The 24,992-nt window shown below is 35.2% G+C and overlaps 1 protein-coding gene across 1 annotated transcript in view; it reads right to left on the bottom strand.

The window, feature by feature from the left end:
• MIB1 (MIB E3 ubiquitin protein ligase 1) overlaps positions 1-24,992 on the bottom strand; it is a 119,028-nt gene that overhangs the window by 49,929 nt on the left and 44,107 nt on the right. The window contains exons 8-12 of the mRNA XM_059893667.1: positions 24,211-24,355; positions 22,439-22,572; positions 16,290-16,397; positions 5,173-5,370; positions 2,888-3,039 (exon numbers count right to left, since the gene is read on the bottom strand). Of these exons, the coding sequence (XP_059749650.1) occupies positions 2,888-3,039; positions 5,173-5,370; positions 16,290-16,397; positions 22,439-22,572; positions 24,211-24,355 (737 nt within the window). The remainder of the gene's footprint in view (positions 1-2,887; positions 3,040-5,172; positions 5,371-16,289; positions 16,398-22,438; positions 22,573-24,210; positions 24,356-24,992) is intronic.

Raw genomic sequence — 24,992 nt, 5'->3', positions numbered from 1 at the left:
ACAGAAAGTATCTAATTCTTCTGACCCTGAACCAAAAGACTTTAATCCTCAAAAAAGAAACAAAAAACTAATAAGTATTGCTACCTTTTTACTTATGTAGACATTTCACCTCTCCAAACATGTTTCCTCAGTTGTAAAATGAGAAGACTTTTTCTAATTCTGAGTTAAAATGGTTTCTTCTGTCTTACAACCTCACTGGTCAGTACCAGGAAAGAAAAGCCAATTTTAAGAATACGAAACTTGATGTAGAAAAAAAAGAACTCAAAACAACCCAAGTTACAATTACAACCAATATATAACTTGTGTTATCTTCTGATATTCTTTCGTGTCCAATTAAAATCACACTTTACTGGGCAATGTACAGTCAAAACTGCATAAAATGTCTTAAGGAAATAGGAATAAAGAAGTTGTGTACCTTTAACTAAAGCACCACTTTGTTGTAGAATGAAAGTTTTTTTTTTTTCTTTTTTTATGTCACCTGACACCAATTATCTGGTTGGAGGAGTCACTGTTATAAATTTCCAGAGGAATTCTCAAGAATTAAAGAAACAGAAGTAGTATTTTTTTCCTCCTTGTATAGGCTTAACATTATATTAAATATACTATGCCTATTCTCAATAAAGTTAAACAATTCAAAATATTTAAAAGTTACTTCCTAAACACTTTAATTTTCAGTCTATCTTAAACTTTATAACTTAAAAATATTATAACCTAAATTAAATTCCCTCAATAAAATCTCTTTTTGACCATCCTAATTTGAAATAATTGCTGTTTCAACTCTTGACCGTTTCTCTACAGAATTTATGTTTTAATTGATCATATACTCCTGTGATATCTAACACTGTCCTGACTGTCAAATTAAGACTAACATGTATTGAGTCCCCAGTATAGTCAAGGCATTACAGGAGATACACAGATAAATATTTGTGCCCACAATTTTATCAGAAAGAAACATAAAAATGCACATACTAAGGAACAGCACAAAGCAGATTATAAGTGCAAGAAAACAAAAACACAGAACAAGGAACTATAGGGCAAACAGAAAATAACTTCAGTGATGATATAGAGGAGCTCTGGAAGAGAGATGGTTAAGAAAAAGAAGGGATAAGGGCATCTTAATGAAAGAAAATGCTTAATAAATGAAGGAAGAGAGCAGACAATTTTAGGGAGAGAGAGTAGTATAATGTAGCTGAAGGGCAAGGTGGGCAGAAGGATTTTAATTAGTAGGAGATAAAGTTAGAAAGACAGGCTCATGAAGCACAAGAAGTGAGCATGATATATTAATACATTCTTAGTTAAATCATTCACTCCACGTGTTCCAGTCTTGCCTCACATACAGACCGTAATACAGAGAAAATAATATAAAGTGGCTAAGATCAGTGATTCTAAAGTCAAACAGACCTTGCTCAAGTTCCAACTGTTCCACTAGTCAGCTGCATGATCTTGAATAACTAAATTCATCTCTTTATAAGCCTCATATGCTTCATCTATAAAATGAGGATATTAACACCTGCTTCAAAAAGCTGTTCAAAGGATTGAATGAGATAATGCACGTACACTACTTAGTAGAGGCCAGGCATGTGGTAAATGCTATCATTATCATCTTTTATTTGAAAGGCAGGGAACATATAATACTACTGTGTCTCCTTTACAGTGCCAACGTATGAAGTGTTCAAATATTTGTAATTTGAAAAAGCAAATCAAGATATAACCTAAAACATTGTCATTTATTTCATCCTAGATTATACACCGATTGTTACAGCTACCAACAACCAATCACGATAAAATCCTTTTGTTCTCTGTGCTCACCCTCTAGTGGTGATCCTAAGAAGCTAAAAAAGAGCAAAAAAAAGTAAAAGGAAACATGATGTAAAAATGCAATACGGAACCAAAGAATAAGAATTCATGGTGTTTACAGTTAATAATACTGCATTGTATATTTGAAAGCTGCTAAGAGAATAGGTCTTAAAAGTTGTCACCACAAGAAAAAAAATTTGGAACTATGCGTGGTGATGGATGTTAACTAGACTTACTGTGGCAATCACTTCACAATATATACAAATATCAAATCATTATTTTGTAACACCTGATACTAATATGTTATATGTCAATTATACCTCAATTTTTTAAAATTTAGGGTAGATTAAATTATGAAAATAAACTTCTAAGTAAACATCTCCCTCAGTCAATATACATGGGCTTGATTCAACTATAAACAGAAGACATCTAATGTAGCATTTTCTAAAATGCTTCTCAAGGTAAAGTTGTTCCAAAAAATTCATTCATAGAAAGTTCTAGGTTAAGCAAAGCTAATAACCATTTTCCTTTTCTGTGAGACTTTGCAGATCCTTTATGAATTCTATGACTTCCCGAAAGTCTTTCTCGAACTTTAACCAGCAAGCACTTTTTTCAGTAGACCACCTATTACTATAACAATGATTGGAGGACCTCTATACTAGAAGTTTATAGGTAATTATATTATTAATAAGAAATCAGGTAACTTAATAGTTATTTAGCCACAAGTTTAAAAAAATAATTACCATGCAAATAAATAACATGGGGCTAGAGGACACCCGAGAATGATCTTGAAGAAACATAAATCTCCAAATGGAATGCATTTTAATTAAATCTTTAGAATATAAGCAAGTATTCCTGATACTTTATATCCATATTTAATATATATTTAGTCATTTCATAATACTTGTATTAGTTTAACCAAAAAAAAAACATATAAAACTAATCTATTTAATGAAGTTCATAATTTCCACAGACCTTAAAACATTAAAGTAAACCAAAATTATTTCCTCATAAGTATCAGAAAAAGAGAACCAGCATCAGGAAAATATTTTTAAATTGCATATAAAATAGTAAAACGTGACATCTTTACCTGGGATTTCCTCTTAGTGCAGCATGGTGTAGAGCATTAAATCCATTATTATTTGTAATGGTAACATCTGCTCCAGCTTCCAGAAGAACCGCCAGGATATCATCACGTTTCTTACTTATTGCATCATGAAGAGGGGTATCACCTTCAGAATCCTTTTTTTTTTTTTTTTTAAGTTTAAAGAGACTTTCATTAGTTCTTTTTCAATTAATCATTATATGTAATGTTAATACTTATAATGAACTACTGAACAAAGAAACAAAAGCAGAAGCCATATCCAACAACCCGTTAACAAAACACGCTGTGTGTTAAATTTTAAAATGCAGGCAAGAAATATTAGCCTCATTATAGTAAAGAAATTCCTACTCAATCTAGATGTAAAAGACAATAAGCATGCTGTAGCTTTCCAAAGAAAATAAAAAATAAAATCAAAGAAGTACCCTCAAATATAATTTAGCAAATAACAAAATTTAATGAGGTGGAAAAGCTGCCCCCCACCCCAATTCATTAGCTTACAATGGCCTGCTATACCACATTCCCACCATTAATTGTTATACTCTAAAATTCCACAGCAAACCTGCACCAGTCTTGGGAGTCCCATAGTAATGAATTTAAAGTCAGTGGTTATCAACCTTGGCTGCACCTTAGAATCTGTGGGGAGTTCTTAAAAAATCCTAATACCCAGGCTGTTCTTCAGACCAACTAAGCCAGAATCTCTGGGGGTGAAAGCCAGGCATCAACAGTTTTTCAGAGCTCCCCAGATGATTATGTTGTGCAGTCACAGTTGAGAATCATTAATCTAAATGTTTTCAAAGGGCAGGAAAGTGGCTAGTTAACTCAAAGTGAAGACAAATGAAAAAGAAAATCTGACAGTCTCAGTCTACCCTTTTCTCAAGGTACTTTTTTCATTAATCAATGATTTAGCAATAAGTTGTTATTCACTATCAGTCATCTGGATAAATGGGTAATTTAGACCTTTTTCATATCATAGTCATAAATACTATTCTCAGTAAAGCCATATATAGCCTATCCTACAGCATATACCACGGATGCCAAATCCAGTCTTCCACCTATTTTTGTAATAGTTTTACTGGAACATAGCCACAAACATCCATTTATGTATTATCTACAGCAGCTTTCAGGCTACAATGGCAGTGTTGGATAGTTGTGATAGAAATCATATGAAAGCCTAAAATATCATCCAGCCCATTACATAAAAAGTTTGCCAATCTCAGGTATATATTCATCCACACACATTAAAAAATTCCCAACACAAGTTCAATCCAACAATCCAACTTCTATCCGCCTATCTGGTGGCACTAAAAATTCACAGTCTCCAACTTGAGACGGGCTCTTAACATGGCTAGCATAAGCTTCTACAGGTCCTCATCTATCCTGCCTTCTGTTCCCCACAGTAGCTATTCCAAACCTTCATCATTCTTCTCAATCACCCTTTCTACACCTACCACTCCCCACTCACTCTCAACAGATGACTTTGCCTCCCATCTCAGACAAAAAAAGTTAGCAGGTATAAATTCCCACTCCTTCAACAGATTAACTCCCCTCAATTCCTCCCCCCATCCTCCAATCCAGCCATCAGAAGCTGTCGGTTCCCTACTCCATCAGTTCCAAAATGGATGTACCTCAGAAATATCAGTCCATAGTAACCATCTAGCTAAACAAAATCTCTGATTCTTTCAGTTCTTCTCAAACCCTCAGTCCCCTTACTCTGGTTCTTCTTCTTCATTACTTCTCTGAGATCTATCCAATTTAATTCACCTGGTTGCCAAAACTATAGATGGGAAGAATCATTTCTTAGGTGACACTTCCTTAGGTCCTACTACAAATCAATCTTAAAACCCTATATATATTTTCCAAATCAGAAAATCTTCCAAGACTGGATTAATGACTAGACCCAGACTCTAAGATAAATTAAGCTACAATTAAAATACTTTTGATACCTCTGAAGTAACTATAATGAAATGCTGAAGCTCACTGTCATGATCAATAAAGTTAAAGCAAATCAACTCAGAGCTGATATTTTCACAAGTCCCCATCCCCAACTCCCCCAAACAAAATCGATTTACTGACACTTTCTTAAAAAAGGCTTTTCTAAGAAGGAATAACTGCCAATTTTATGACATTCTATACCTTCAGTATCATTTAGTATGATTGATCATACAAAAAAGAACTGAAAACAAAAGAATGCTTACCACAAAACCATTTAGTACTTCCATTTAAAAGAATCCTAGCAATACCTGCAGAATATATTTCTTTAAAGGTTTTACCTGAAGACTGGGATGACAGCCAAAGTCCAATAAAGTCTTCACCACTTGAAGGTGACCTTTATTGACAGCAATATGAAGTGGTGTCTGCCGGCGCTTGTTTCGTGCATTCAGATCAGCGCTGCCTCGGTGCAGCACTTCTATAACAGCGCCTTCATCTCCAAAAGCTGCATGGTGAACAGCTCTATCTCCATCTTTATCCTAAACAGCAGCATTTAAATCTGAGTCAGTGAATATTTTAGAAAGAAAAATAAAACTCGAAGCTATAATAATTCATCAAGAACCAGATTAATGTGAGAAAAGGAAACAGAAAACAGAATGGAGCCAACAAAATAACTAGAAATTCGCTTGAATCGTGATTAACTCCAAAGATAAATGATGATCTGGATCATTATATCGTGCACACATATACCAGACCAATAGTTATTTCAGAAGTAGCTTGATTCTTCAGTACCCCTAATTTATCAGCCATGATGGTAAGCCAACATTAGAAAATGTTAAATCACGACACAACTATATGAAGTTATTTTCATTTTAAAAAATGTTACACAGATTTTTTTAATAACATAAAAATTACGCTAGCGATTGAGTAATTTAAAAAAAAGAATGAATGCCAAACAGTATGATCTCAACTAGCTTTAAGGGGGAGAAATATATCAACATGTTAACATTGGTTATCTCTGGCTGGTGAGCATACACTTTTCTGTATACTTAAGAACAGAAAAAAAATAAGTATTTCATTTAAAGATAAAAATGAAACATAAACAAGTATAATTCTATACATCCAAAATTCCAAAACTATTTCAGAGGAATCCAGTAGCAATGCCTCACCTTCTGCTCGCATATTTCTGAGGAGATGAGAGTAGAAAAAGACCCAACTGCTTTAATTTTTTTCAAATGCAAGAAACTGCTTTAAAAAAAAAAAAATGCTTGTACTGCACCATAAAGATAATATACACAGTCCATATCAAAAAGAGTCTCATTACCTTGCTAGATGCAGATGGAGAAGGATATTATAAGGGTATTGTCTTTATTCCATACACATCTCAAATTTTAACACCCAGATGTAAGCATACTCTCAGACTTTCTCCAACCCATGGTAGGCCCTGGTGGACTCTAGTTTTTGCAAGTGGTTTGAAAATCCACATGGCACTCGAGCTTACCTGAACTACTTTTCAAAGATAACACAGATAAATACCGCTGTGGTTAAATATATTTAAAACAAATCAACAAAACAGATGCTGGGGCTTCCCTGGTGGCGCAGTGGTTGAGAATCTGCCTGCCAATGCAGGGGACACGGGTTCGAGCCCTGGTCTGGGAAGATCCCACATGCCGCGGAGCGACTGGGCCCGTGAGCCACAATTACTGAACCTGCGCGTCTGGAGCCTGTGCTCCGCAACAAGAGAGGCTGCGACAGTGAGAGGCCCGCGCACCGCGATGAAGGGTGGCCCCCACTTGCCGCAGCTGGGGAAAGCCCTCGCACGGAGACGAAGACCCAACACAGCCATGAATAAATAAATAAATAAATAAAATATTTAAAAAAAAAAACAAAAAAAAAAACAGATGCTGAATTCAAAACAGTTTTTGGTCTTTGCATATTTTCTCAAACAGATATTAAAAGTAAAACCGCTCAAGGAGAAGTCCATGACGACTTGACAACCATTCTTGAAAAGGTAGGAAACCAAGACTCAGGAGACTTCTACCTTACTAACATTCCAGCTAAACAAGGTTAGGAGTTTTTGTTATCTCTTAACACTAAGCATAAAGGAACTGGCAAATTACCACAGGAAAGATTTAAGATTCAACTCTTGTGCCTCTGAGTAGCATTATATTTAAACATTCCAGAAAAACAAGCTTCTTACAAAAAAAAGATATGTTTGTGTGTATGTATTGTTAACCTCTCTAGTAACACATTTCAGTATTTCAGAATCTTAGATGTAAGATCTTCCTAACCTCCAATCTGGATTTATTTTCTGTTATAATTTTTAAGCCTATCTAGTGGTACTCCTACCATTAAAAATGGGAATCCACTAACACTCACTGAATAAAAACAGGAACTATTTATGAAGTGTACCATATATTTATGATTGTTAGAAAACTGCTACCGAAACACTTTTATGCAGGTTCCATCAACAATTTTACATTTTTTAAAAAAACCTAAAAACTTAAAACCCAAATATATGTCAAAGGGAAATACATAAGGAAAGTTTAAAGATTTTGGAAAATACATATACACACTAGAAAACAACAATTAATTTCCAGATTTTTATTCTAAATTAGAAAATCTCAGTTGAACAAAGACCTTAACTTACAGGTTTTGTTGCTTTCTTCCGAATTTATCTTAAATATTCCAAAAAACCTCAAACATTGAGGTCATTATTCTGTCTTTGATACTGCCAACAAACGAGATGTTGAGGGACAACACAATAGCTCACTCCCAAAAGATTACCTAAAAAGATTTGTAAAGGGGCCTCAAATTAAATCTTAAACTGATCTTGGTTCTTTCTATCCCCTTGCACCCCTGTTTCCTCTCAGCCTCCAAAACCTGCTCTTGCTCCACTCTTCCCTATCTTAGCTGATAAAACCACAGACTGTACAGTCAACAAAATCAGGATCTGTAGGTCATGCTCACCTACTTCCTTTCCCTGAATCCCTAGGTCAAACACCAAATTCTATGGCTATCTAATCTCTCTTGTCCAATTCTACAGCTAATTAATTCAGACCTTCCTTCATTCTCATTCACTTGACCTACTGCCATAGCTCACCCAGCATTCTTACCCAATCTATTCTTCACACAAAAAACAGAATTCTCTTTGTAAAACACAGAATTTATGTTTAAAACTCTTTAATGTAACTCCACTATATAAAGAACAAACTTCTTTTAAAGCCTACTTCTGTGGACCATTCCAGACTCATCTGCTGCCATGTTCCCTCATATATAAAACTAACTTACCAACGTACTTCACCCCATATGTTCATGTGCTGCTCTCAGACTTCAATGCTCTTATTCATTACCTTGTTGGTTTGAAAATACACATTCTTTTAAAACTCAGCTCACGTAACTCCTCTCCTATGAAACTTGCCCTGACTCTCACAAAATTATTTTAACTCTTCTTCTGTCATCTCACTTATCACACTACAGAATAATAATTTGTTTGCAAGTCTGTCATTTTTATTTGACTGTGAGCTTCGTGGGGGCTACGACTGCATCTTAATCATCTTTATTCCCAAGATGTATCATAGTACCTACTACTAGTAAGAACCAAAATGGGCGTTGAATTGAATCCTTAATATGCCTTAATAACAATCATGCATTTTTTTTCTCATTTTTTTAATGATTTTTTTATTGTGGTAAAATACAAATAACATACCCGTGTCTCTGCATCTAAAATAAGTCTCCTACAGACTGCGCACAGTTAGAATATTTTTTTTAATCCATTCTGCCATCTCTGTCTTTTGGAGTTTAATCCATTTAAAGTAATTACTGAGAAGGAAAAACTTCCATCATTTTGCTATTTGTTTTCCATATGCCATACAGCCTTTTTTCCCCCTCATTTCCTACATTACTGTCTCTTTTGTATTTAGTTGATCTTTTGTAGTGAAATGTTTTAATTTCCTTCTCATTTCCTTTATGCTATAACTGTTTTCTTTGTGGTCACCACAGGGATTACATTTAACTTCCTAAAGTTATAACAATCTAATTTGAATTTATACCAGCTTAATTTCAACAACATACAAAAACTACTTGTTTACAGCTCCATCCCCACCCCTTTCAAGTTACTGATGTCACAAAATTACATCTTTGTACACTGTGTGCCCCAAAACATAAGCTAATAACTGTTTTTTAAAAATCCATCAGTCTCTTAAATTATGTAGAAAATAAGATGTGGAGTTACAAACTGTTGCTAAAATAATGCTTTCTTTTATAATTGCCCTTGTATTTGCCTTTACTGAGATTTTATTTCTTCATATGGCTTTGGGTTACTGTCTAATATCGTTTCATTTCAACCTGCAGGACTCCCTTTTGGGATTCGTACAAGGCAGGTCCAGTGGCAACAAACGCCCTCAGCTTTTGTCTGGGAATGTCTTAATTTCTCTCTCATTTCTGAAGTACAGTTTTGCTAGATATATGATTCTTGGTTGACAGGGGTTTTTTTGTTTTTTGTTTTTTCCTTTTTAGCACTTTGAAGATATCAGCCCACTATCTTCTGGCCTCCAAAGTTTTTGATGAGAAATCTGTTGAAAATCTTCAAAGGATCTCTTATAAGTGACAAGTTGCTTCTCTCTTGCTGCTTTCAAGATTCTCTCTTTGTCTTTTGAAAGTTTGATTATAATGTATCTCAATGTAGGGCTGAGTTCATCCTATTTGGAATTCATTCTGCTTTTTGGATGTTTATATCTTTCATCAAATCTGGGGAGTTTCTATTCAAATAAACTCTCTGCCCCTTTCTCTCTTTCTGCCTTCTCTTTCTAGGATTCTCACAATGCGTATGGTGGTCCACTTGATGATGCCCCACAGGCCCCTTAGGCTCTCTTCATTTTTCTTCAGTCTTTTTTCTTTCTGTTTCTCAGACTTGATAATTCCCATTGTCCTATCTTCCAGTTCACTGGTTCTTTCTTCTGCCTGGTTAAATCTCTCTTTGAATACCCCTATGAATTTTTCATTTAAGTTCTTGTACTTTGCAGCTTTGGAATTTTTTAGTTTCTTTTTAGGTTATCTATGTCTTCATTGATATTTCCATTTTGTTCACACATCATTTTCTTGACTTTCTACACATCTTCATTTAGTTCTTTGAGGATCTTTAAGACAACTGTTTTAGAGTCATTGTCTAGTAGATCGCCATCTGGTTTTTCTCAGATACATTTACTTGTTGGTTTATTTTTTTTCCTTTGAACGGGCCATACTTTCCTATTTCGCTGTTTACCTTGTGATTTTTCTGTTGAAAACTGGACATTTGAATCTAATAATGCCATAAGTCTGGAAATCAGAGTCTTCTCCTTCTGCAGGGTTTGTTTTTGGTTTTGACTGTTTTAGCCTGTCTTCATGCTTACAGCCTGAAGTGTAAACTTAAGGTCTCCTTGGGTCTTTTCTGAGCCTGCACCTTTCCTCAGGTATGTGCAATGCCTTTCTAATTTCCCTCATATATGCAGTTGCTTTTGAATGTCATAGTCTTTAATGCCAGGTTCCCAAAAGGAGAAAAAGAGAAAAATAGGAGGGGAAGCAGAAAAGAGCACAGACCCTTAAATCCTCTGGAAGTAACTTCAGCCAATGAGGAAGAGCTTGCAACAACGGGAGGGTGCAACAATGGCTACCCACCTCTGTGCCTGCACCTCCATAATGAGAAGCAGCAATCAAGGATTAGAACACCTTGCAAGCTGATCTAAGAACACATACCTGGGCTGCCTGTCACTGGGCTGGAGGGTGGGGTATGTGTAGTTCCTGCTGAGCTAAGAGCTGAAATTGACCAAAATTAACCACAATTAACCCCCAAGCCTTCCCTTGGAAGTCACAAGCCTTCAACAGAAGCCAGAGTTCTAAAATAGTTACATAAGAAAGATTCTGCCAGTGCAGTTGTTGTCTAGATGGGGAGATGGATTCCTAGTACTTCCTACTCTACCACCATCCCAGAATCCTCTTGGTAACCATCATGATTTTTTTTTTTTTTTGGCTGCATTGCGTCTTTGTTGCTGCACGTGGGCTTTCTCTAGTTGCAGTGAGCAGGGGTTACTCTTCATTGCAGCGCGTGGGCTTCTCATTGCTGTGGCTTCTCTTGTTGCGGAGCACAGGCTCTAGGCGCACAGGCTTCAGTAGTTGTGGCTCGCAGGCTCTAGAGCACAGGCTGAGTAGTTGTGGCACACAAGCTTAGTTGCTCTGCGGCATGTAGGATCTTCCCAGACAAGGGCTTGAACCCATGTCCCCTGCATTGGCAGGCAGATTCTTAACCACTGCACCACCAGGGAAGTCCCCATGATTTCTGCCATCAATGAAATTAAATACTTCCTGAACTCACTGATATTTTCAGTAAATTAGGTGAACTATTATATTATTAGGTCAATATTTTATTATTCTCAAATATAATATTGTACTTCGTCTTATTTTCCTTAAAACTTGTTCAGTTAATCAAGATGCTGGTATTGTGATCATATTAAAACCTTTAGATTGTCTGGAAATGGTGTATTCTGGTTTGTTCATTCATTCATTTATTCATTCCTTCAATGAGTATTTACTAGGTGCCTACTATGAGCTCAGTACTGTTTTGGACACTGGAGAACAATGGGCAAGATAAAGTTCACCCTCATGGAGTTTACATTCTAGTGGGGGAGACAGAATATTATAAATGAAATAAGTAAATAAAATGTAAATGTTAGGTAGTAGAAAGTGCCAAGGAGAAAAAACAGCAGGGAAAGAAGATTAGATAAGACAGCCAAGGGATGGCCCCTTCCAGGGAAGGTTTGAGTAAATACCTGAAAGAAGTGAGAGAGAAGGCCATGAAGATATCTGGGAGAAGAGAAGTGTGAGGAGACCAGCACAGTGGCAGCAGGAAAGATGAAAACTGTTTAAATTCTGGATATATTTTAAAGAGCCAACAGGATTTAGTGATAGACCAAATGAGGAATATGGGGGAAAAAGAGAGGAATCAACGAATGACGATTCTTAAGACCCAACCTGCACAACTAAATTTACTGATAAGGGAGAACTATAAAACTATGATATGTCCCCTTTTAAAACCTGACCTTTTTTATTTGGGCAATCTTAGACTGCAGTCTGCCTTCCTGTAAAAGACACCTTAACGACTGTTTTCTGGGTCTTATAAATCAAATTTTTCTCTTGACATCCCATGTTTTTAATAGTGCCAGTATTTCAGGGGGGGCATGTAGGGAGGTGAGAAAGCCTCTAGTCACAACCTGAATTAACATGGATCCCCAGGAACCACGTATACCAATTCCTAGAGCCATTCTGGATGTTATTATTCTGAGTTCTGACTTGTTTTTAAGAAAAGAATTTCCTTAAACTGACCAGTCTTAAAGTCCACTTGCCCGTTCCTTTTCAGATTACAGTTAAATAAAATGTTTATACAGTTTTGTTTTCATTAACTAGATAAGCAAAATCAGACAGAATTAGCATCTGGGTTTTTTTTGAGAAACTGTGCTAACTCCCACTAGTTGGAAAGAAATCTTTAATAAGAACAGTCAGGGACTTCCCTGGTGGCACAGTGGTTAAGAATCCACGTGCCAATGCAGGGGACATGGGTTCGAGCCCTGGTCCGGGAAGATCCCACATGCTGCGGAGCAACTAAGCCCATGCGCCACAACTACTGAGCCTGCGCTCTAGAGCCCGCGAGCCACAACTCCTGAAGCCCGTGTGCCTAGAGCCTGTGCTCTGCAACAAGAGAAGCCATTGCAATGAGAAGCCCGCACACTGCAACGAAGAGTAGCTCCTGCTCGCTGCAACTAGAGAAAGCCCACGTGCAGCAACCAAGACCCAATGCAGCCAAAAATAAAACAAACAGATTAATTAATTTAAAAAAAAAGAACAGTCAAACACAGGTAATAATGACACTTTAAATTCCCATTGTGTTCTACATTATAAATGGTATCTTAATTATTTCCCTTACTCTATTCCCCAACTCTTTCAGTTATTTTCATAGATGAGGAAACTGAAGCTTATACCAGTTAAACTTTTTGCCCAATATCATTTTAGACAGCAACAATACCATTAAAACTTGGGTTTTCTGACAATGTCGAGTACTGTTCCCTACTATTAATATTCTCCATTAAAAGAGTTTCATCATTAACCTTAAATAATGAAACCACCTAAAGTTTACTGATATCTTCAGTATATATTTATACTGTATTTGAAAAACTTACTGTAAAGAACACACTTTTTAAAACTGGGCTTCCTTTCCATTAAAATAAATCCTCCACACCTTTACCTATTATATTCATCAGTAGGGGAAGAAAAAAAAAAACAACTGAGTCCCTGGAGGATCAAACATTAGCTCACCCATATCAACATACCTAAGATCTCACAGTCCTCGGTGACTTTAACTACACATTAAGAAGGAAACAGAATGTAATCCTACTGTACTCAGTAGGTCATACATGGAGACAACCAACTTTCCAAAATAGCTCTCTGAGTTTTCCCTAAGAAAAAGAAATAGGGAAAAAATGTAACCTTATCACATATTTGAAAGGTATAATATATAGCAAATAATTTAGTTTAATAACAGCTTAAATCAACTAAAACCTGTAATAGTCATCTACATTAGGGGCCAGCAAACTTTTCTGTGAAGGGCCAGAAAGTAAATATTTTAGGTTTTACAGGTTATATGATCTCTTGTCACAACTACACAACTACTCAATTCTGCAGCTGTAGCACAAAAGCAGCCATACACAATAAAATTAATTAATGGGTGTGGTGTGTTCCAATAATACTTAAAAATACAAATGAAGGGCTGGACTTGGCCTGCGGGCTATAGTTTGCAACCTGTAATCTATACTATCTTGAGCTCACTTCCTGATAGAGATGAAAAAAATTAATACAGATACAGAATGAGATAACTAGACAACAAAATATATTATTCTCTTTATTCTTCAGCTAACCTCAAAACTTTTAATAAAATTAGATTTTTTAAAAAATCATTGTTAAATTATCGTGTCTACATGTGTTAAAGGTACAATAAAGTTTTTAGAAAAGAGTACTTATCTTCTAGGATACATACTAAAATATTTACAGATTAAATAATATGATATCTGGATCTGCTTCAAACTAAGTCAGTGGAGGAAATGGGAGGCAAGAGGGTACAGATAAGACAAAATTGACCAGGAAAAATAAATGAAGTAGAGTAATGGGTACACAGGATTCATTATACTATTCTATTTCTATACATGTTTAAAATTTCCAATAATAAAAAAATTAATAGCAACCAATCAACTTACAAACAAGCTAGTGCATGATGAATCACAATTTTAAGTGCATTCGTAAAATTAACTATTTTCTCCAACTTTTAAACCAGGATTTCCCAACCTCAGCACTACTGACATTTTGGACCAGATAACTCTTTGTTGTGAGAGCTGTCCTGTACACTGCAGGATATTTAGTAGCATCCTTAGTTTCTACCCATTAGATGCCGGTAATACTCCCCAGCAACCAGTTGTGACAATCAAAAATGTCTCCACAAAATGTCCCCCGTGGGACAAAAATGCACCCCAGTTAAGAATCACTGTTTTAAACAAACTATATTGCTGTTTATGACAGAGAATGTTAATTCTTACATTCTAGAAAAATGAAACTTTGATAAATTTGTTTTACTCTTAGGCAATGAATTATATTTATATTTCAATCCAATATTTAAATGTAATTTTTCCTCTACCAATTGGGACACTGTGTTATTAATTTAACCTGATGTGTATATATTCCTTTTTCACACTATTTCTACAAATTACATCTGCCTACAATGGTTTTTAAAACAGAAAATGCACAGAATGGAAATCCAAAGGAGGAGGTATGGCAGAAGTCCACCTGTACCTTACAGCTTTAGTAAGAGATGTGGTTTCCAAAGTGAAAGATAAATTATTGACAAACACCTAGCCTACTGAGCTTCACTCCAACTCCAAGCTTATGTGTACAGTAATAACTAACAACTTGCTTTGTAGTTGAGTTCATTTAAGGAAAAAAAAAAAAAAACCTACTCTTGAGAAATAGTGCTAACTTTGTTCCCTACCCCACAGCTGCATCCCTATTCTACACAACGTCTCATATAGTTTACAAACATATAATATACTGATTTAAAATTCAAGCTCTAGGCAAAAGAAAAATTCCAACATCAAAGATGACTTATTTATACCTACAAAACCAATGGCTCTTTAGTAGCTGTCCAACAACTCAAGATACATACAACTGGGGGAAAAAAGCAAAAATAATGTAAGACTTCTCTTTTCAAATATATGTCATTAAAATTTTATAATTAGTAAAAAACAGGCTGGTCAACAAATTTAGCCCTCAGAAATTCAAATCCATATTAAATAGCTTCCTCAGATGAGAGTGTCATTTGGACAAAATTGCAACCTTTTGCCTAGTTTAACTTTGACAGAATTTGGCTTATTCCTAAATAATCTTGTATTAGGCTAAAACAAATGTAATTCTAATATACTCTTTAAGTGATGAGGTTATAGTTAACTACAACAAAGGGAGCCATCCCTCATACCAGCCATACAATGAAATTCCAATGATAGTAAAAATCATTTTTTTCTCCTTTAATTAGAATATACTCTAGGGCTTCCCTGGTGGCGCAGTGGTTGAGAGTCTGCCTGCCAATGCAGGGGACACGGGTTCGGGCCCTGATCTGGGAAGATTCCACATGCCGCGGAGCGACTGGGCCCGTGAGCCACAACTGCTGAGCCTGCACGTCTGGAGCCTGTGCTCCGCAACAAGAGAGGCCACGATAGTGAGAGGCCTGCGCACTGCGATGAAGAGTGGCCCCCACTTGCCGCAACTAGAGAAAGCCGTCGCACAGAAACGAAGACCCAACACAGCCATACATACATACATAAATAAATAAATAAGTAAATAAGTAAGTAAATAAATAAGTAAATAAATAAGTAAATAAGTAAATAAATAAATAAGAATATACTCTAAATTAAGCACATATACACACATAGAGCAATAAACATGCATTGTAAAAATCTTCAAAAACCCATATAAAGATCAGGAAGCAAAAAGACTAAACAAATTCTAGTTTACTTTTTCCCTCAGGAGATAAACAACACCAACAAAAGGCCTCTGAGTGTCACATATCAGGAAAAATCTTGCCGCACATGATTTATATTCCTCTTCCCTCTATTTCCCCAGCATGACTCATGGGTAAATCCAACTGGGCTCCCAACAACATGGTGGTCCTACCATAGCAAAGGGAAACTCAACTATCTTCACTTAGGGTTATGCCTAGAATATTGAGCGATCACAGAAAAACACGAAATGCTTCGAGCTGTCTTTTGTCAAATTTTTCTTTTCAATCAGAAGAGCTTTAGGTTAATATTATCTTATCTCATGATAAGAAGTACTATTTCTAGGACATTAATTTTTACTTAAAATATTCTTTAAGCTTAGTTTTAATTACCTCTGCTTCTACATCCACATTTTGCTTCAAAAGTAACTTCAAAATGTCAACATGTCCATTCTGACTAGCAGCTTGCATGGCTGTGTGACCAGCACACTGTCCATTCACCTAAATAAAAAAAGAAAGGATGAAGGAATGTCACAAATCAGAAAGAGCCAATATATACATACAGTGTAGGTTTAAAGCCAGCAAATTATATGATTCTATGAAAACAATTTAGGTTGGTGTTCTATATATCCTAGCATAGATCACCAGAAACTGGTTTCTCTAATTTAGGGAGGGATACATGAAATTTCCATTGTTCAAAGAGTTATGAAAGAACTTTTAGGCAGTCTGCAAAGGTGAAAATAGAAAAGAAGGAGGGGAAGAAGGGACGAAGGGAAGTAAGTTACCTTCGTTTTGTATGTATATGTCTACTTGAATTATTAAATCTCAGAGTCTGTTTCAATGAAGAAAAAGCAATGAGGTGAATGGAAAAACCTTTAGAAAAGATACTGTCTGCTACAGTATAAAGAAATTCAATTCAGCCAATATAACCAAATGCTAATGGTAAGCAAACTACCATGAAGCATACATAAATGAGTTACCAGGGTAGCTATACACAACTGTTCTAATATAAAGCAGTAATTTTCAACCAACCTTTTCTTCATTTCAGATGTAAATGCATTACTTATTCACGGATATACCCAAGTCTAAGTGTAATTCCTTAATCCCACTACATTCACTCCCATCCATAAAACCTTTTATAAAAAATGGCTAAGGACACCTATTGCTAATATAAGAAAAGGGGGATATCATTACAGATCCCATGGACATTAAAAAGATAATATGGAATATTCTGGAAACTCTATGCCCACAAATTTGATAGGCTAGATGAAATGGACCAATTTCTTGAAAGACACAATCTGCCAAAACTCACACAAGAAGAAACAGACCATGTGAAAGGCCTGTGTCCAATAAAGAAACTGAATCAATAATTAATTAACTTCGAAAACCAAAAGCACCAGGCCCATATGGGTTTACCAGTGAATTCTACCAAACATTTAAGGAAGAATTATACCAATTCTCTACAATCTCTTTCAGAGGACAGAAGCTGAAGGAAAACTTCCTAACTCATTCTATGAGGGCAGATTACCCTAATACCAAAACCAGACAAAGACACTACAAGAAAGGAAAACTACAGACCAATATCTCTCATGAACACAGATGCAAAAATCCTCAACAAAATGTTAGCAAATCAAATCTCAAAAAGTACATAAAGAATTATACACCACAACCAAGTAGAACTTATCCCAGGTATGGAAGGCTGGTTCAACATTCAAAACTCAATTAACGTAATCCATCACATGAACAGAGTTAAAAAGAAAAATCACATGACCGTATCAATAGATGCAGAAAAAGCATGTGACAAAATCCAACACCCATCATAAAAACTCTCAGTAAACAAGGAATAAAGGGAAACTTTCTCAATTTGAAAAAGACTAGGTACAAAAAAATTACAGCTAGCATCATATTTAATGGTGAGAAACTCCAAACTTTCCTATTAAAATTGGGTATAAGGCAAGCAGGTCCACTCCCACCACTCCTTTTCAACATCATACTAGAAATCCTTGCTAATACAGTAAGGCAAGAAAAGAAAAGAAAAGGTATACAGATTGAGAAGGAAGACAGGAAACTGTCCTTGTTCGCAGATGATCATCTATGTAGAAAATCTGAAAGAAGAGACCAAAAAATTCCTGGAACTAATAAGCGATTATAGCTAGGTTGGAGGATACAAGGTTAATACACAAGTGTCAATTGCATTCCTATACTAACAAACAAGTAGAATATGAAACTGAAAACATAGTATCACGGCACAGCAAAGGAAATCATCAACAAAATGAAAAGGCAACCTACTGAAGAGGAGAAACTATGTGCAAATCATATATCTGATAAGGAGTTAATATCCAAAATACATAAAGAACCCATACAACGCAAAAGCAAGAAAAACAATTTGACTAAAGAATGAGCAGAGGATCTGAATGGACATTTTTCCAATGAAAACATACAGAAGGCCAACAGGTACATAGAAAGATGCTCAATATTACTAATAATCAAGGAAATGTATATAAAAAACCACAATACCATCACATTACCATTACACCCCCCAAAATCAAACACTGAGGTATAAATCTAACAAAATATGTATAAGATCTACATGAGGAGAACTACAAAACTCTGATGAATGAAATCAAGGAACTAAATAAATGGAGTATACTCCATGTTCATGGATAGAAAGACTAACAGTTCTTCCCAACTTGATCCATAAATTCAATGCAATCCCTATCAAAATCCCAGCAAGTTATTTTATGGATACTGACAAACTGATTCTAAAGTTTATATTGAAAGGCAAAAGACCCAGAATAGCCAACTTAATACTGAAGAAGAACAAATCTGGATAACTGACACTACCTGACTCCAAGATTTACTACAAAGCTACAGTAATCAAGACAGTGTGGTACTGGCCAAAGAACAGACAAACGGAACAAAGGAAAAGAACAGAAAGGCCAGAAATGGCCTCTCATAAATACAGTCAAATGATTTTTAACAAAGAAGCAAAGGCAATACAATGGAGCAAAGATAATCTTTTTAACAAATGCTGCTGGAACCACATGCAAAAAATGAATCTAGACACAGACTTTACACCTTTCACAAAAATTAACTTAAAATGGATCACAGATCTAAATGTAAAACACAAAACTATAAAACTTCTAAAAGATAACATAGGAGAAACCCTAGATGACCTTGGGTATGGTGATGACTTTTTTTTTAAGATACAACACCAAAGACATGATCTATGAAAGAAATAGTTGATAAGCTGAACTTCACTAAAATTAAGATTTTCTGCTCTGCAAAACAAAATATCAAGGTAATGAGAAGACAAGCCATGGACTGGGAAAAAATATTTGCAAAAGACGTATCTAATAAAGTACTGTTATCCAAAATATACAAAGAACTCTTAAAACTCAACATTAAGAAAACAGCCCAATTAAAAAATGGGCCAAAGACCTGAACAAACACCTCACCAAAGAAGACATACAAATGGCAAATAAGCATATGAAAAGATGCTTCACAATATATATCATCAGGGAAACACATTCTTACTATATGATCCAGCAATCACATTCCTTAGTACTAATCTAAAGAAAGCTGAAAACTTACGTCCACACAAAAACCTGCATACAGACATTTATAGCAGCTTTATTCATAACTGACAAAACTTGGAAGCAAACAATATGTCCTACAGTAGGTGAATGGATAAACCCTGATGCAACCAGACAATGGAATATTAATCAGCACTAAAAAGAAAGAAGCTATCAAGACACGGAAAGACATGGAAGAAACTTAAATGCCTATTACTAAGTGAAAGAAGCCAAACTGAAAAGGTTACATACTGTATGATTCCAACTATATGACATTCTGGAAAAGGCAAAACTATGAATACAATAAAAAGATCAGTGGTTGCCAGAGGTGGGGTGGGGAAAAGAGGTGAATAGGCAGACCACAGAAGACTTTCAGGGCAGTAAAAATACTCTGTATGATATTATAATGATGGATACATATCATTATACCTTAGTACAAACCCACAGAAGGTACAACACCAAGAGTGAACTCTAAGGTAAACTATAGACTTTGGGTGATTATATCAATATAGGTCATCCTCAGTAAAATAATGTACCATTCTAGCAAGTGATGTTGATAATGGGGGAGGCTATGCATTTGGATGGACTGGGAATACATGGGAAATCTCTGTACCTCTCTCAATTTTAGTTTGTAAGACTGCTCTAAAAATAAAATCTAAAATAAAAAATGATCAAAAATTCCCAAATATGAAAGACATGATTTCCAGAATAAAAAGATCAAGCATTAAAAGTAATGGATGAAAACGGATCCACATCACGGCACAACACTGTACAAGTTCAGACTCTGGTGACAAAAAGAGATGTTCATGCTTGAAAGAAAAAAAGAAAAAACAGCTCACACGCAGTATCAATCAGAATCAGAATGGCTTAATAAGTCTTCTCAACAGCAATTCTGAATGCTGGAAGAAAATGGGATTATTCTGAAGGAAAATAATACCTAACCTTGAATTCTATTCCCATCTAAAACCTAACAGTAAGGTTAAAAAATATATACATTGAAGGTCTATTTCCCATGCACTCTTTTTCTGAAGAAGCTACTAAAAGCTATACTTCACAAAAGAGGGAATAAACTTTGACAGAGAAGGACAGAGGATACAGAAAACAAAAAATCCAACACAGGAGAGAGGGGAAGGGTACCTCCAGGATGATGGGTGAGATACATTCCAAATGGGCATCAGGCATAGAGAGCAACCTGGCCAGATGGAACAGGTCAGAAGGCACTGAGAGAAATCTCTCTCAGAAGATGAAATGAATACATACCTGATGTGCCTGAATTTCTTGACAGATTACACAATTAGAGAGAATTTTGGAGAAGAATTAATTATAACAATATAGATTACTAATAAGTGAAAAAATTTTTAGATTATCTCTTGGGATTAAGAGAGACTGGGAAAAACTACAAGTGAACTCTTTGGAACGAACGAAATGTTCTACATCTTAATAAGGCTGTGGATTATGTGGGTATATGCATTTGTCAAAACTGATCCATGTATTTCACTGTATGTAAAATACACCTCAGTTTTTTTTTTAAAGAACAATTATGAACACCAAGGAAAACAAAAAGTTGTGTAAGAAAACACAATCTAGTATCCTCCACAGCTTAGATGTGAATGTCATTTGAATAATAACATGCACAATTAATTTTAATCTTAACAAAATTACAATACAATATAATACCACATTAAGAACCTGGAAGAGGTGTGTATGTGTGTAGTGGGGATGGGCTGGAGGTGGCAAAAGAAAGCTGAATCCTCACCTTCACAGAGAGGTATCAAAAGATAACTCCTAAAACATAAAAATCAAGAAATAACAATAGAAATACGTTATTGAAAGATGTGGAATTAAGTATATGAAGAAAGTCAGCTGAAAGAGGTGAAAATAGTTGCCTCTGAAGAAAAGCAAAATAAGATTGAGAAAGAGATGCTGTTTTTCATAACAAACCTTGTAGAATTGTTTTTCCCTTGAAATTTTTAGAATGTATGACATTCTAAAAAACAACTAAAATAAGTCAGTAATTAAATAAAGGAAAAAATTAAGTACAGTAACATGTAAATCTGCTTGACTGAATATAAAAGAAGTCTGACTCTACTTTCCAAACACAAAAAACTTTAATATCTGAAACAAATTATTTGTGACATAGCTCATAACCAATCAAGGAACCACTGTGTCATGCTGCTGCAACTGATCTCTAATAAACCTAAAATGCCACATGAGATCATAGAAGTAAGATGTTTACACCTTATAATTACAGACCTGATCTTTGTCAAACTATCTAGCATACTTGCACACAAAAATGTGGCAACAAAAGTCCTCACTACACAGTGACAATGATCCAAATTGAAACTCAACCTACAGTCTCTTGGCTGGTACTGACATCATACTGGTGCCACAATAGTAGCAATGACAAAGCCAATGGATGACTAAGCGAGAACCAAAATTTAAATTTTGAACCCGTTTAAAATATGGCTTTTGTAAATGGTAAAATTACAACATAAACTATTAAGATTCACAAAATGCATGACCCTTAATTCACCTGCATTATAAACTATGAAACAGTCAATTTTCATAAGGAGGGGAGGGAAAAAGTTTAGATTAAATGTTTTGAAAAGAGAGATGGAAAATTGCTTATAAAATTTACTAAAATATAATTTTTAAACATAATAAGATAACATTTATATGAGAAAATTTCACTGAATTTCCCAAAAGGACACTACTACTTAAAAACCTAAAAGTAAATTTTGTCAATCATAAAATTTAAAAAGTCAGTATTAAGAAAATGTCAATATCTTTTAGAAATGCACAATGAAGAAGTGATGCCCAGTGTGTTCTTTAAAATACCTTAGAAAAACAAGCAAGAAGGAATAGATGAAGCACATGTGGCAAAATATTAATAATTGTTGAAGTATAAGGTTCGTTATAACTATTCCATTCTTGTGTATGCTTCAAAATAATTTTTAAAATGCTCACATCCACATCTGGTCTTTTTAGCAAATCTTCCACTTTAGCAACATCTCCATTGGCAGCAGCCTTAACTAATTCTTCATTGAGGTCACCAGATTCTTGGGTTTCAAATAATTTCTTCAAGAGTTGGGAGAGTCTTTCTGTAAAGCACCAAATAAAGCTGCTAATATAGGAGGATCTCAAACCTTAACTACTAACAGATAAGCATTACCCATATGCCTACAATACATACTTTTCCTTTTTTATTATTTCTATCATTAATATTATTTTTGTACTATGCTACAGATATTACCCATGCATGTTATAATTACTACCATATAAAGCTGCATTAAATTCGAGCCCACAGTTATTCCCAGTTTACTCCAATTCATGTATTTCAAGTTAACATTTCAGAAAAAGAAGAGAGTTACATACAAACTATAATTCAAGATTCAGGAGTCATACCAAAGATATTATAAATGAACACACTACAATGGGAGTATCATAATGATACAAATTGTCTTTCAGGTCTTATGTATATCATATGGACACTCAGAGCTCAATGTTACAGATCTTAGACTAGATCAACAGATCAATGGTTATGATTCAAAAGCAATATAATCTCTATAATGTCTGGGGAAATATTTTAGGAACAAACCAATTTTCAGTTAAAAATGGATCTCTAAGGGTTAATAACATACTTCAAAGGTGCCAACTGATTGGTTTTGGCTAAAACAAGAAAGAACCAGAGATATGTTTACATAAACCCTTTCAATATGATTTTTTTCCTAAATAGCATTTATCAGTAGCAAATCTACCCAGTTCTACTCCTTAACTCTTGGATCTACTTACTGGAAAGGAAAGAAGTCACAAAGTGGGGCAGAGGCCCAACACCCAGTCCACATTACTTGAGAGAAGGATATTAACCATCCTTCACTTTCAATTTGTTAAAAGTCAGCCTACTGTGATGCCATCTAACCTCAAGGTAAAAATAACACCACATGATTTAAACTTCAAATACATCAGCAAATTACAGCAGGAAAGACAAGACAGAAGCAAAGAAGTAGAAAGCAGTATAAAATAAAACTGGAGGTCACCCAATGTTTTCCTTTACTTTCTTACTGTTCACAGTTATGGTTCTATCTTCTTTTCTGGATGACAACAATACACATACAGTAAGTTGTAATTTGCTGTTGAATGAACTAAGTGTATATATAAAGCTGGAGCATAAGAAGGAAAGATTTTGGGCATGAGTCTACCCAAGCATCCAGCATACTCACATCTCAACACAGCTTTCTACTCATTGTGGCATGTATATAACTCCTATTAAATGACAAGAGAAGAAGTATAGCTGACATGTAAAAATATCCAGAAAGAAAGCCATTGGCTAGCAATAATATTGGAAATAAAAAGAAAATAAAGTAGTCTAAGAAAGCGATGGTTCTTTAGCAGAAAACAAAACTTCCGACTAAGGAGTAAGAATGTTGAATTTCAGGTATCTCAGATTTGATGTGGAGAAGCCCTTGATATATCAAAGAAAAAGCACATATTTACGGAACTTTTCCAGGGCATACCTCAGCCAGAACAAAGATTGTTCATCATATAAAAAAGCAGAAAAAAAACCAAAACAAAAAACCTTTAGCGAAAGTCTAAAAAGTAGTTAATATTCAAGTGGGGTTATGTGATCTATGAGAAAATCAAGAACACATACGACATTATCTGTATACAAGAATCGGGGAATTGGGAAATGTTCTAATGTAAACCATATTACTTTTAGAGAGACATGAAACAAAACATACCACCAGATGCATTGCTAATGGCTGATCCTGCAGATGCCACCTTGGAAACTGCTGCTGGATTATACGTCCAAGATGTTCCACAGACTTCCACCTTTAAATCACTGTCTGAATAAATTTGTTGTACTCGGCCAACTTTACCTAAAGTCTTAAAAAAAATTAGATTCATGTTTCAAGTCTGAAGTATATACCGTAAAAATCAATCACCAGTTTTTACATATTTAAAGTACTAATTTTACTTCATTACTAATAAAAAAAACTTTTAAAGGATAATCATATTCAAATGGGTTGTTTATTAGTTACAAACTTTAAAGAGTATCTTTTAAAAATATTTTAATAAAACTACATTTCCACAAGGATATAAAACAATCATGACAATCTATTTTATTCATAAAAGTTCACAAAATCTTGGTTTCTGATATTCAATCCTTTTTTTTGTAAATTTATTTTGTAAATTTATTGACTGATCGACTGATTGTTGGCTGCGTTGGGTCTTCATTGCTGCGCACGGGCTTTCTCTAGTTGCAGCAAGCAGGGGCTACTCTTTGTTGTGGTGCGCAGGCTTCTCATTGCGGTGGCTTCTCTTGTTGCGGAGCACAGGCTCTAGGCGCGCAGGCTTCAGTAGTTGTGGCACATGGGCTCAGTAATTGTGGCTTGCAGGCTCTAGAGCACAGGCTCAGTAGTTGTGGCACATGGGCTTAGCTGCTCCACGGCATGTGGGATCTTCTGTGTCCCCTGCGTTGGCAGGCGGATTCTTAACCACTGCACCACCAGGGAAGTCCCCA

Source organism: Balaenoptera ricei, chromosome 14 (assembly GCF_028023285.1).
Source record: "Balaenoptera ricei isolate mBalRic1 chromosome 14, mBalRic1.hap2, whole genome shotgun sequence".
In the NCBI taxonomy this organism is placed as follows: domain Eukaryota; kingdom Metazoa; phylum Chordata; class Mammalia; order Artiodactyla; family Balaenopteridae; genus Balaenoptera; species Balaenoptera ricei.
The sequence above is the reverse complement of the archived record's forward strand: the minus strand, read 5'-3'. Positions and strand labels throughout refer to the sequence as shown.